The 14,343-nt window shown below is 40.6% G+C and overlaps 1 protein-coding gene and 1 long non-coding RNA gene across 4 annotated transcripts in view; one reads left to right on the top strand and one right to left on the bottom strand.

Moving 5' to 3' along the window:
* LOC129486808 (serine/threonine-protein kinase Nek4-like) overlaps window positions 1–9,992 on the top strand; it is a 99,379-nt gene extending 89,387 nt beyond the window's left edge. The window contains exon 9 of one of the 3 annotated variants that reach the window (XR_010121765.1): window positions 9,877–9,982. Coding sequence is in view for 1 of the 3 variants with exons in the window: in XM_063642967.1 (XP_063499037.1) it covers window positions 9,877–9,921 (45 nt within the window). In the remaining 2 variants the exon portion in view is untranslated. Of the gene's footprint in view, window positions 1–3,045; window positions 3,268–9,876 lie in introns of those variants that run through there. The other 2 variants (XM_063642967.1, XM_063642957.1) reach the window with 2 other exon arrangements.
* The window catches only part of LOC134737143 (uncharacterized), a 517,224-nt gene that overhangs the window by 279,496 nt on the left and 223,385 nt on the right, over window positions 1–14,343 (bottom strand). The gene's annotated exons all lie outside the window — the stretch shown is intronic.

Raw genomic sequence — 14,343 nt, 5'->3', positions numbered from 1 at the left:
CTTTCACACCCATTGCAAAGCGGTTTTGCTTTTCCTTCAAGGATTTTATTTTTATACCCTGCTTGTCTGTGCTGAATTTACATCTTCTCCCCCAGCTTCAAAGGTTTGCCGAGGCTATGACTTCACCTCCTTAACAGTGGTCACTTTCTTCTTTGAAGTTGAATATTCATTTGAAGAGAGATGCTGTGTCTTTTGGCTCCTTCTCCTCATCCATGCTGTCAGGAGATGAGGAAAAACACAGTTGCCCTAATGATTTGATCAGATAAGTCTGATACTTTCTGGATTTAAGGAACCAGTCCACTTCCCTGCTATGAACTGGAATGAGAGAGAAAAATGATTCTAATTTTAGGCTCAATCTTCAGAGGTTCTTTTCCTTAGGCCTTGCTGTCATGGGAATGTTTGGGGGCATAAGTGGGGACATGAACAGCCCTGAAAATTGCCTGGTGGGGACAGGCAGCAGGCTGGCTTTTATTGTTGACCCCTGATTCCCACAATGTAACCTTCCTCCTTTGCTGTGCCTGCCCTGATCGTACTTCGAGTTTACAATTACAATTTGTTTTTCATCCTGTTCCATGTCCTTGGAGAGAGATCACTTTGATGACGGTGCCAGAAACTAATTGTGAGGGGAACCAATTGTATGGGAGGATGAAGTCCATGGAGCCAGAGGTCCTCAGCATCCTGAAGAGAAGGGAGGTGCCATAAGGGAACATGTTTCCAGGGAAGACTCCAGGCTTCCTTTCCTGGAGACCTCTCAGAATAGGTTGTTCAGCCCTCCTACTGGAATTACTGAGTCTTATGTTTGGAAGGGACCATATTAAGCTGTGCTGTTTAAGTTCTTCAAGAGTATGAATTCCCTGGGCTATGAGTTCCATGCTGTCTAAATCAATGGGCCGATGTGGTGCTGTAGAAGAGTTGGCTTAGAATCAGGTCAACTAAAGTTGGAATCTTGGGTTCTACCTCTGGCTGGGTTATTTTATTAACAATATTATTAAAAATACTGGCAAGCATTTACTGAGTACACGTTATTGGCATGTTGTCGGGCTGAGTGCCTGACTCTCAACAGCTTAATTTATCACAATAACTGTTCTATGAGTAGGTATTATTATTGTTGTTTTCATTAGGTTTTACAAAATAGAACACAAATACATAAGGCACAGCTTCTAAGATCACAGAATTAGTAGAGGACAGAATCATTAGGGAAGAGCAAGGTCGTGCAAGTTCATGTGCATGCTAAACAACTACATAATATTGTCAAACACTACACTACATGTTTGCCAAGTCTTGTTTCCTTATCTGGAAAATGAAGACAATAATCCTATTTATAGATGTATAGGATTAAGCAAAATTGTTAGTGGGCTGTAAAAGTGAGTAGCCAGTTACCTAGAACATGGGCTTTCAATGATTGTCAGTGCTTTTTTATTTCCTCCCTTCTCTTTTCTGTAAACCACAAACCTTAAATCTCACCTTGGGAGACATCCTGTTCTACGTGGCTGTTCTACATGGTCATGGGAGATTCCTTGGTAATTTGTCCCAGTAGTTCCATGGGGCTTACCGGCCTGTTTCCAGCCAGCCCCATGAAAGCCAAGGCATGAGAGGGACTATGCAAGGCTGCCAGGGATTCCCTGTCTACTCTGGGCACATCCCACTAAGCACGAGGCCCTGATACATGTTGGCCAGAGGAGGCTGCCTGCTGCTCCCCATTTCACAATATCTTGATGAAATGTGGTTAAAAAGGGCACCAATGAGGCTTACACAATCTCCCACTCCTTCAGGATTAAGAAACTAAAGCATGTTTCTGGCTCCTCTGCAGCCCAAATGGGGAATCCTATCAACTCCATAGCCCCTTGGAACTCCCAGTGGGGGAAACCTAAACCCGAGGCCCACTTTAGCCTTCTTTCCCTAACGAGATCTTATTGGCCTGCTGTATGAAATTCTCACCATGATCCTCCAGTGTCCATGCCCCAACTTCACACATAGAAAACTGATGCTCAGCAAGAATCAGTAACTTGCTCAAAATCACGCATGAAGAATGCAAGCCAGAGCTGTCTGATTGCAAAGCTCTTTACATTACTTTGCTTTCTATTATTGCACTGGTCTGGCAATCCAGGTGACAAAAATCTAGCAGAGCCATTTATTCATTCATTTACAAATATTTGTTGAGAATCAATGATGTGCTAGATATAGATGTTGGGGATACAACAGTGAATAAACAGAGCTTTTCTGTTCTCAAGTAGAGCTTACAATTGAATGGAGTAGGAAACAAACAAGAAACAAATATATAGATATATAAAATGTCAGGTGATAATAAGCACCAAGAAGAAAATACATGTGGCTGAGGAAGACGTCTCTGTGAAAGTGACTTCTGAACAGAAAATTAGATTAAGTGGGAAAGTGGTTCCTGCAAATATTGGGGAGGAACAAAGCAGGAAATGGAAAATTCACAGCCTCTGATGCAGGAGTGTGCTTGATGTGTTCGAGAAAGAGCGTGGCGATAGCTAGAGACAGCCGGGTGAAGGAAAGTAGGAGACGAGGTCAGAGAGGTGACATCACAAATGGCCCATGCAAGGCCATTTGTGGGGACTTGGCAGTTTTCTCTGAGAGAAATGAGCTGGGAATAAGGGTGAAGCGGCTGGGACAGTGGTACATCTTCAGCAAGTTATGGTTCCAACACTAGTAAATGAAGGGGTTGGATTTCACTGGTGGTTCCCGAACTGGCTGCACAGTGAATCTCCTAATCACTCAGTTAAAGCTGTGACTACCTGGGATCCACCACCAGAGACCATGATTCAGTAAGTCTGGGGCACAGGCTCTGTTGATGGTTCTGATACCCAGGCATATTTGGCAACTATTTCCCTAGACTCACTCTAAGACTTGCTGATCAACGCCTCTGTTAATGACCCCAAATCTGTACATGGACAAGAGCTATAAATACAATATGAAATATTAGCCAGTGTGAAAAGGCCTCTGTTATCTTATCGATGTAAGGATTTGCAGTATGATCTTATTACTTCTCTCTCTCATCACTCATTTTCTCCCTCTGAACAGGTGGAAGAGATTAAATAGCTAAAGAGAGCAAATGACTACATTCTAATGCAGAAGGCTATCGGATCAAACCCTCTATTTTTCTGTGTACTTTTTGATGGCCTGTGAATTGACTTAATCAAACTGGAAACGTATGTGCTATCTAAATAATCTGCTTAATATTCTGTGACATTACTCCAATTACTCATCCTTTCAATAAATTTAATCTATTGATTTGAGCGCCTTATTCTATTTCACGCTCTCTCCTTTGCTCAAGAAAAGCCTCAGTAGTCTCATAATAAAGGTGAAATTAGATTTAAAATGCTCAGGGAATTTTTCTCCCCGCACACTTCTTTATTCCAAATCCAGATATGATATGAAGCATGAAAAATTGCTATATTTTCAAGTGAATTAATTTCAAATTTGAGAATTGACATGGATAGGTTTACCTACTGATTCATGTGCTGTGTTCTAGATTGGGAAGACGGCATTTCGAAATGTGTGGTCACACATGTGTGCCTAAATTTTTAGATGATTTTAGACCATAGATTTCTCTGGTGCCAGTCAGCAAACTCCCTAAAACAAGAAGTAAATATTTTAGGTATTTTGGACCATGTTGCAACATGGTCCACTGCAACATCTCTGTGGCCACTACTCAGATCTGCTGTGGCAGCACAAAGGCTTTCATGGACAATATGAAAATGAAAGAGAAGGGCTGAGTTTCAATACAATTGTATAGACAGAAACAGGTGGTATGCCAGATTTGGTAAGCAGGCTTTGGTTTGCCGAACCCTTATCTAGTCTAATTGTTCTGTTTTTGTTTTTCTTTTCATTTTAAATTAAGAAAATCAAGTCCCAGAGATGATATTTGACTTGGGTTGATTATAGCACTGCTGAGACAGGAACCGGAGTCTGTTGACCCAGATCAATGGTCTTCAACTGTACCAAGCTGCTCCTACTCAGGGGCTAACATTGATAGCGCAGGAGCTCCAACTTCCAAGGCAGAGCTAGAAATGAGTTGAGTGCAAGCTGATTAGATCTTGATGTGGACATGAGTTCACTGCCAGGAGTCCTTGGCTATTGCCTGTCCTTCCTCTTCCCTTTCTGGTCGTGGTGCTCTGGGAGGCACTTCTCACCCTAATCTCTTTTAAGGGTACATTTATACCTTCTGCAACCACAACAGGTAAGAACCAAGACACTAAAAGAATCCAGAATATTTTTTTGAACCAGCTAGGAAGATGGCATTGATGTTAGCCCCAACTGCACTTGCAAATGCAATCCATTATCCCTCTCTTTTCTTAATAACCTGTCCCTTCAGACAGCTCCCTACTCACTTTCCTCTGAGGACAATTTTTACTCAGATAGTACAAGTGATTGCAGCTACAATTTCTCTCTGGGGCCTAAAACTCCATTCATCTTACTTTTTTTCAGAAGTGAGATAAAAGCAAGTATATTTCTTATCTCTGTGGAACAGGAAGTTCCAAGTTCTAATTTCCTGTGGATCCCACAATCTTTTCCCAAAATGTTAGATACATTTTTGTCTTCTTGTGGTATTTATCTTCCTGCTTTCCTTTCACTTGCAATAACATAGATATTACATTTAGTCTTTTTTTAACTCTTTCTTATATAAATCCCCCATATTGAGTTGACTTTTGATCTAAAGTTCTAGAATTTGCTGTGAAATTGTCACTTTCTGTTTTTAATGAAGGTTGAATAGTCAACCTTAATGAAGGTTGAAGGACAATAGTCCTTTCTACCAATTGTGAATTTCTCTACTTCATGCTGCTGAGTCCTCAACGATTTCAAACTCCTTCCAACAAAGTAGTTAAAAGTACTCCTTTCCCCCGATTATACTGACAACATCCATATCTTTTTTTTTTTTTTTTTTTTTCTGAGACAAACTCTCACTCTGTCATCTAGGCTGGAGTGCAGTGGCATGATCTCAGCTCACTGAAACCTCCACCTCCCAGGTTCAAGAAACACCCATATCTTAAGCTAAACCTTGAATCTCCAAATGGTTTATTTCCTACTCAACTCAGGAATAAAATTTAAAGAGATGAAATTTGTGGCCATTTGTGGAAGTGCTTTGCAAATATAAAATAATATGTTTAGTTGTCACTTTTATTGTTTTCATTTTCAACATTTTTTCTAGGCTCCTTTATTTTCATGCCAATTGTCTGGATACTGGACAATTGAGGTAAAAAAAACCTCAGTAGATTTCCAGCATCTGGTTATTGGGCCTCTCCTTTCTTAAGCTCTAGGATTAAAATGTTCTTCACTTGCTATTACTAAAAATTAATTCTCTTAAATTATTTTTAAAATGTTTGAAGGAAAATACAGCCCTGCCCTTTTAAGGATCAAAAGCCATTTGTATCAGCAGAAAAAAAGTTATAAAAATCCCATATGACAAAACCTGTAGTAAAAAAGTGATCCTACATAAGTCTTTGCAAAATAAATTCTACCCAAGAGAGTAGTTTAGAGAAAGAAATGATGTAGACTTGTGATTTCCTACAAATCTTTTCTAAATTGGAGTGAGAATTACAACAACTACTGCAAAAATATCAGAAATGAATAGTATTACTACTCATCTCTGTTCTTTCTCATCACGGCAGCCTATGAAAGAACGAGCTGTGGCCATGAGTAAAATTATTCAGGTAAAATACATTTAGGTTGTATATTTATGTTAATGGTCTTCAAAAAAGCTTACTTACCCTAACATGAAAACAGTGAGTGGCTAGCCAGGTGCGGTGGCTCACGCCTGTAATCCCAGCACTTTGAGAGGCCAAGGCAGGTAGATCACTTGAGGCTAGGAGTTCAGGATCGGGCTGGCTAATATGGGAAACCCCCTAACTACTAAAAATACAAAAATTAGCCAGGTGTGGTGGTGCATGTCTGTATTCCCAGCTACCTGGGAGGCTGAGGCACAAGAATCGCTTGAACCCGGGAAGTGGAGGTTGCAGTGAGCCAAGATTGTGCCATTGCACTCCAGCCTGGGTGACAGAGCGAGACCCTGTCTCAAAAGAAAAAAAAAAGAAAAAGAAAATAGTGTGTGGTTAACCGGGTCTCCTTGCAAACTTTAAGGCATATTTATTTTCATGCTGTGTCAATTTCTGCCCTAATTTTTGGTAGACTGATTCATAAACTAATAAGTTAACTAATTGATCACATATCATCATATGCAGGTAATGTGCTAGGCACTGTAATAGTAGGATCTGCTCTATGGGCAACATGACTGTTACCAGCACCTGGTAACAAAATACCTTAAACCTGGTAGCTTATAAACAACAGAAACTTATTTCTCACGGTTTTGGAGCCTGGGAAATCCAAGATGAAAGCGCTGGTCAGTGTCTAGTGAGGTCCTCTATCCAGGTTCAGAGAACAGCAGTTTCTTGCCGTGTCCTCAGATAGTAGAAGGATTTAACTAGTTCTCTGCCGTTTCTTTTATGAGGGCATAAATCCCGTTTGTGAGGGCTCCACCCTCACAACCTTATCACTGCCCAAAGGCCCCACTTCTTAGTACTGGCACTTCTGAGTCCTGACTTGGGAGTCAGGATATCAACATATAAATTGTAGGGGGCACAAAATTTAGACCATGGCAATCAATTCTCCCATTTTATTATTTCTATAGGCATAGTCCATTCTGCTGACAATAAAGGAATACATTAGTTCCAATACCATCCAGTGTTCTACTTTGTGAGCTGTTTCTTATTCTTCAAACCTCAATCTACATCTACTGAGTATCTACTATGGGCCTGATGACAGGTAGATACTAAGAGTATACGATGAATGAAATAAGACTCCTTCTGGGCTAAAGTGGGAGGATCACTTGAGGCCAGGAGTTCAAGACCAGCCTGGGAAATATAGCAAGACCTTGTCTCTACTAAAAATTAACCATTAGCCAGGCTTGAGAGTGCACACTTGTAGTCTCAGCTACTCAGGAGGCTGAGATGGGAGGACCACTTGAACCCAGGAGGTGGAGGCTGCAGTGAGCCATGATTGCCCCATTGCACCCCAGCCTGGATAACAGAACAAGATCATATCTCAAAAAAAAGTCTCCTTTAAGTGGAGAAATATATATGTGAGCAAAGAACTGTCACACATTGTGACATATACTTCATGTATATTTCACATGGTGAAGGGCAATCTTCCCTGAAGAAATGACATTTAATCTTGTAGGCAAACAGGTGTATTACAAATCTTTTATGAGGGTAGCTCCACCACCGGATAGATCCATTTTCAAATACATAAAATCCAACCTCACTTGCTGCCTCAGACTTCAAACACATTCAAATGCTTCTTCTACCCCAAAGTCCTTCCTCAGTGACAACAGACTACTATTCCATGACTAGACTAAATACAAAATTATTTTACTGCTGATAAATATTTGTATGTTTCAGACACTATCCTAAATATTGCAGGTGACTTTTGAGCATTATTTATTTGAAAGTCGCAGCATTTCTCTTTATTATTTCTCCAGTAATTTTCACTGGGTCTCTTTGTAAATAGGTCTTTGTCGCTTGTCTGACTTGACAGATTCCATTCCTATACAATAAATTCTATACAACTCTACATTTCTCAACATCTTTCTTTGAGCTCCATGTTTTTCTCTCTTACTGTTCAGTTGCATGACAGAATTCAGGAGTTTGATGCAGGTGAACAGTAGGAAAATTATAAAGAGAGTGGCTAGGTGCGGTGACTCACGCCTGTAATCCCAGCACTTTGGGAGGCCAAGGTGGGCAGATCACTTGAGATCAGGAGTTTGAGAACAGCCTGGCCAACATGATGAAACCCTGTCTCTACTAAAAATACAAAAACTAGCCAGGGGTGGTGGTGGGCACCTGTAGTCCCAGCTACAGGAGGGAGGCTGAAGCAAGAGGATCACTTGAACCTGGAAGGTGGAGATTGCAGTGAGCCGAGAGCCAAGATCACACCACTGCACTCCAGCCTGGGTGACAGAACGAGACTCCATCTCAATGAAAATAAATAAATAAAATAAATAAATAAATAAAAATTATGAAGAAAGAAACACAGAGAAGAGGAGAGGCCAGAGGAGGAATTTCTCTGCTGTAAATGGAAGTAAAAAGCAGTAATTTTACATTGTGGTTTGGGCATCCACATCTTCAGCAGGAAAAAGACAGGCATTCCAACCACAAGAGGCAGAGAAGAGCAGGGCAAAGCCTCTGAAGCAGGAGAGGAAGAGGCCAACTTAGGAGGACACCTCTGTAGGAATGTCTGGACCAGCAGTACAGATGGGGTGGAGGCAGGGGGTGAAGCTGAGAAAACAAGCAAGGACCTGTTTCTGCTGCCCCAGTTTTGGGGGCACTGTTTGAATGTGTGCATCTGTTATGTATCAAAAATATAATAAAAATAAGTAAATAATTTAAAAATAGGGTTGGGGGGAATTTTTTTAAAGGGATAGTCAGAGAGACCGTTCTGATACGAGATATTTGAAGAGGCATCTGATTATGAAGTGTTTTGTATGCTATGCTGAGAATTTTGAGCTTCATCTTTAACATGGAAAATTTAGGAAAGATATTAACAGCGCAGTGAAGCAAGGAGATAATGCATTTTTTTCCTTAAGGTTACTTTTGGTGACAATAGTTAGAATTGAACAGGCTCAAAAATTACAGGGCTGGGCAAGTTGGCTCACGCCTGTAATCCTAGCACTTGGGAAGGCGGAGGTGGAAGGATGGCTTGAGGCCAGGAGTTTGAAAGCAACCTGGTCAACAGAGTAAGACTCAATCTCTACAAAGGAGAAATAAAATAATTATCCAGGCATTGTGGTGCACACTTTCATCCCAGCTATTTGGGAGGCTGAGCTGGAGAATCACTCAAACCCAGGAGTTGGAGGCTTTAGTGAGCTGTGATCACACCACTGTACTCTAGCCCTGGCAACAGAGCAAGACCTTGCCTCAAAAAACAAACAAATAAACAAAAAAGAACAATAGGTTTGGAAGATATTGAAAAAGTCCTGAGTAGAAACTAAATTGGGGCAGGAAATGAAGAAATATTTTAAAGAGGCATAATCATCCAAAATCATCCAAATTTTGTTTAGAAAGACATTACTGATTTGATTGATTCATTCATCCATGATTCATTCATCCATTTCTTTTTTCATTCATTCATTTATTCCACAAATATTTTGACTGCCATGTGGTAGGCATGCATGTGTTGGTCAGTGAACCAAACAGATGCTCAGCTCTCATTTGGTTTATAGCCTAGAAGGGGAAAAGTATAAGAAGTAAATATAGTTGCAGAATTACAAATTAATAGGTACAATATATAGTTAGATAGAAGAAACAAGATCTAGCATGTGACAGATCAATAGGGTGATTATAGTTAACATTCTTCTATTGTATATTTCAAAAAGTTAGAAAGTAATTTGAATGTCGATAGCATAAAGAAAAGGTAAAACACTTAAGGCGATGGATATCCCAATGACTCCGATTCAATCTTTATGCACGATATGAATGCATCAAATTATTACATGTACCCCCAAAATATGTGCAGCTATTATGTATTGTTAAAAAATAATAAAAATAAATAAAAGTGTGAACATAGGGTTGACAGGACTGTTTTTTTAATGAGGTCGTTTGAAAGACTGTTCTGATAAAGAAATACCTGAGCAGGCACCTGAAAGAAGTGAAGGAATGAGCCCTGTAATATATTCAGGACACAGGTTTTCTGGACAGAGTCAATGGTATAATCACAGTCCCTAAAGCAGTGCATGCTGGGAAGGTGTTTTTGTGAGAGGAGGAGCAGTTTGGAGGGTACTGCATTTTCAGAGATTGTCCTTTGCCTTCAGTGTCTCTTTTCTTTGTCCCCAGTCATAAAACCTCCCTTGCTCTCTCTCAGAGTCTAGAATGTCCTACTAGCTGTTGGAACCTGCTGGAGTTCTAAAGGCATGCGATGTCCTGAATGTGCCTGACCGATGGACACAGCAGGTATTTGAAGAGTTTTGATGCTTCCTTTCTGTTTTCAGTGCTATTTTTTGCTTTCTTTCTTTTAAAAAACTTTCCCCACAGAGGCTATTTATTACACAGCAGCAGCCAGCATGCACCAAGCAGAATTGCTTTTCATAATAAACCTATTCATCTTCTGGCATGTCAGAAATTTCTCAAATTGATACTTATAATAAATATGATTAATAACACATTGTATTTCAGTTGTTGCTGTAAAATAATTGGGAACAAATATCGTATTGTGATGTTGACAGTGTCGGGTTTGTTGGTGCCAAACAGCGGGAGCAGCCAACTGTATTTCATTAACAGCCACGTTGCTACAATGCTATTAAGTTTTTCATAATCCCTTTTACTCAAGGTTGATCATTCTGTTAGACAAATTCTTGCAACAATCACACTGGAAGTAAATCTGCCAGCGACAATCTCAGCAAGATGGGTTCTCACAAGGACATTAGGTCCCCTGCCTGTGAAATATGCTAGGCAAGTATTGCAATGCTGCGCTTGTGGATTAAGGACTAATCAAGGAGCATGAGAAAGACACCAGGACTAATAGACATGTAAATGGTAAGCCTGAATTTGAAGTGGCAGGAGAGGGAGAAAAGGGCACGGCTTTTAAAGGAAGGTAATATGCCTCACGATCCCTCAGTCTTCTCCAAACTCACCAGCTTCCTCCTTCGTCACATTTACTGCTTCTGCCATACAGTTACTTGTTGTTCTCTAAACACATTAAACTGTCCCACGGCTCCTCATATTGCATTTGCAAAATGCAATTTTCATTTCTATATATTCCTCCCAACCCCCTTAAAAGTATGGTAAACTATTAATCCCTCCGAACCTGTTTTAAGCTACATTTGCTCCTTGAAGCCATACTAGAACACTTGCATACTCCTTCCACAGGGCTACCATGAAACTATATACATTTGTCAATTACTATGTATTTTACACTGAATCACAATCAGTTGGTTTTCATGTGTATCTCTCCCTATGCAATGAGTTCTTGGAGGCAGGGCTTACACTTAGTACAAAGCAGATGCCTGGCTCAGAGAAAGTGCTCACTAGATAATTGTTGAACTGAACTAAACTGAAGGGGACATAGAAACAGTCTGGGCAAAGCAGGGAACCAGAGTTGCTGGTCATTCCAGCGACAGGCACAGAATGTCCCTTCTGCACAGTGTGCTAAAGGCCTGCCAAGGACAGTTAGATGCTTTAAAACATTTTTCAGCTGGGCTCGGTGGCTCATGCCTGTAATCCCAGCACTCTGGGAGGCCGAGGCAGGTAGATCACCTGAGGTCAGGAGTTTGAGACCAGCCTGGCCAACATGGTGAAACCCTGTCTCTACTAAAAATATAAAAATTAGCTGAGTGTAGTGGCATGCGCCTGTAATCTCAGCTACTCGGGAGGCTGAGGCAGGAGAATCCCTTGAGCCCAGGAGATGGAGTTTGCAGTGAGCCAAGATTGCACCATTGCACTCCAGCCTGGGCAACAAGAGTTAAACTCTGTCTCAAAACAAACAAACAAACTAACAAACATTTTTCATGGGTATACCCATGTATGTGTACATGAGAAGCGTGGAAGAGTAGCACAGAATCACAGATTCTGTGATAGCTAAGAATCACAGGATCTTAGCTTGGGATGAATTTTTTAGATAATTGTTCCCAAATCTGCATCAAATCACTTTGATAGCATTAAAATTATTGAGATTCCTGAGCCCAATTGTTGACTTATTGTATTATTCATGTATCTATTCGACACCCATGTACTGAACACCCTTACTTTTGAGGATGCTGGGGTGGGCATGGGGTACAGAGTACTGAGTAAAGCTAACACAGGCCCTGAATTAATATAACTTATAGTCTTAAAGCAGGGAGGAGGGGTCAGACATTCATCAATTAATCACACAAATATATAATCATACACTGTGATTAAGAAATATTTCAGGATGCTAGTGAGTATGTCAATGGCAGGATCTAACCTTGTCTGAGCTGAGCTCCAAAAGATAAGTAGAAGTCAAATTGATGAATGTAGGTGGAAGGGTGGAAAACATCAGGCAGGGAAAACAGTTTGTGCCAAGGCCCTGCAGCCCGAAGGGAATTTGAAGCTGGATGATATGTGAAGCATTGAAGGCAAGCCCATGTGGTTGGAGCACAGAGGGAGGAAGCTGGAGAAGTGAGACCGACAAGGAACTTTTAGACTATATTATAGAGGTTTTATTTCAGTCTTTGTTCTAAGAGCTACAAAAGGCCTTCTAGGAGGCCTTCTAGGAGATTTTATCAAGAGAGTAGATGTTGAGTCATAGCTTTGCTTAAAAAGATTGCTCTGGCTGCAGTAGGAAGAAGAACTAGTATAGAGTCAGGTCGGCAAGTCAAGGGTTCCCGGCAGTGGTCTATGTGCTTGTAAAAGGATAGTAATAGTGAGGATAGAAAAGTTGGTGGATGAAAGAGATATTTAGGAGGATATATTGACAGGAATTGGTGATGGATTAAATAAGCATGAAGTGGAAGATAAAGATAGACTATGGAGAATAACCACCTTTTCTGGAGCAAATGAATAAGTGTGAGAAATCATTACCAAAATAAAGGTTTGGTGAGAATAAGAGTGTCTTAGTCCCTTTAGTGTTGCTCTAACAGAATACCTGATCTGGGTAATTTACAAAGAAAAACAATGTTATTTGGCTCACAACTCTAGTGGCTAGAAAATCCAAGAGCACGGCACTGGCATCTGCTCAGCTTGCAGAGGGTTATGTGCTGCCTCACAACATAGAAAAGGAAAAAAAAGTCAAGAGAGAGCGTGCAAACACAGAAAAACATGAAGAGAAGCTTCACAACAACACATTCTTGTGGTAATTCATCCAGTCCTGCAAGAGGGAAGTCATTCACTCCCACAAGACAATATTTATCTATTCATGAGGGATCTGCCCACAGGACCCACCCAAACACTTCCCTCTAGGTCCCACCTCCCAACACAGCTACATTGAGGACCAAGCCTCAACATGAGTTCTGGTGGTGACAAACCATATTCAAATCATAGTACAGTCTCTCCAGATTTGAGAAAACTTCTAGGGTCTGTATTTTCAGCAAGTATTCCATGCAATTCTTGTTAGCCAACATGGCACGGGTACAGAGACTGGCATTCAAGAATCTCTGGTCACATATCTTACAACAACCCCATAAGTTGTCAGTTCTCAGTGAATGTTCAGTGTTCCTATGTTTTACCTGCAAATATGTGTCTGAATCTCAGTCCTTCTTGGCACCTACTTATTTCCAGCCTTGTTTGAGTCTCCAGCTTAGGGTTGTTGTGAGGATTACATAAGCCTAGTTATTCAACTCAGAAATATTTATTAAGTTCCTACTACGTGCTAAGGTTTGTTCTAGGTATGGGTGCTTCAGAATAGAACATACATGATACATGCCCTCAAGAAGCTCAGACTCCATAGAGAAAGGTAGATGTAGTATTAAATAGTTTTTCAACAGAATTAAATGCTCTCCCACATGAAATTTCAGAGAAGTGAGTGATGACTTCCCAAAATGTAGAGACACTAGAAACAAGTCTTCTGGGATGAGCAGGATTAAGCCAGACAAAGTCATGAGTGAATGTTTGAGTCAACCTTTTGGATACAGAGGCTACCACAGAGTAGGCAGTTAACAACCCTTCCCTCCCTTTCTGTCTCTTCTATTTACCTCCTTTCTTCCATAATCAAGTTGAGGACCAATCCTCAACATGAGTTCTGGTGGTCACAAACCATATTCAAACCATAGTACAGTCTCTCCAGATTTGAGAAAACTTCTAGGGTCTGTCCTGTCCTGTCTCCATTAGCTGCTATCTTTACCTTCTATCTCCCAGAAATGTACAAATTATGTAATTCAAGTTTCTATCACTGCTTTCCCCTCCATACTAAAACATGTTACTACACCTTGGTTTCTGTCTTCTTATTTTTCTGAATCTGCACTAGTCCTTTCATTGCTATAGTTGTCCTTCCTCTGTTCTAAGGCTCATGGCACCATTGTAAGCCCACGACCCTATGCCGACACTCAACATAACAACATTTTGCTCCATCAATTACTAAAAGTGCCTCCTTATATCAGCAGTCTCCCTGTCTTTGGAGAGTATACAACATGTATTATCATCCCATTTTCCCATTATGTTCAAAGCGGTTGAATGACTTGTACAAATTAATGCAAGTAGTTGAGGCAGAAATGATACTTCAATCAAGATCTTCAAACTTCCAAGTTCAGTTCACTTTCTTCCATAACATGTTATCTCAAAAATACAATTTGCCAGATATAAGTAATGCTAAATCGGTAACACTGCCCCACAACAAAGACCCCACACTTTCTAGAGCCAGCAAATGGCTTCAGATGTG

This window comes from Symphalangus syndactylus, chromosome 7 (genome assembly GCF_028878055.3).
Source record: "Symphalangus syndactylus isolate Jambi chromosome 7, NHGRI_mSymSyn1-v2.1_pri, whole genome shotgun sequence".
Taxonomy (NCBI): domain Eukaryota; kingdom Metazoa; phylum Chordata; class Mammalia; order Primates; family Hylobatidae; genus Symphalangus; species Symphalangus syndactylus.
The sequence above is the reverse complement of the archived record's forward strand: the minus strand, read 5'-3'. Positions and strand labels throughout refer to the sequence as shown.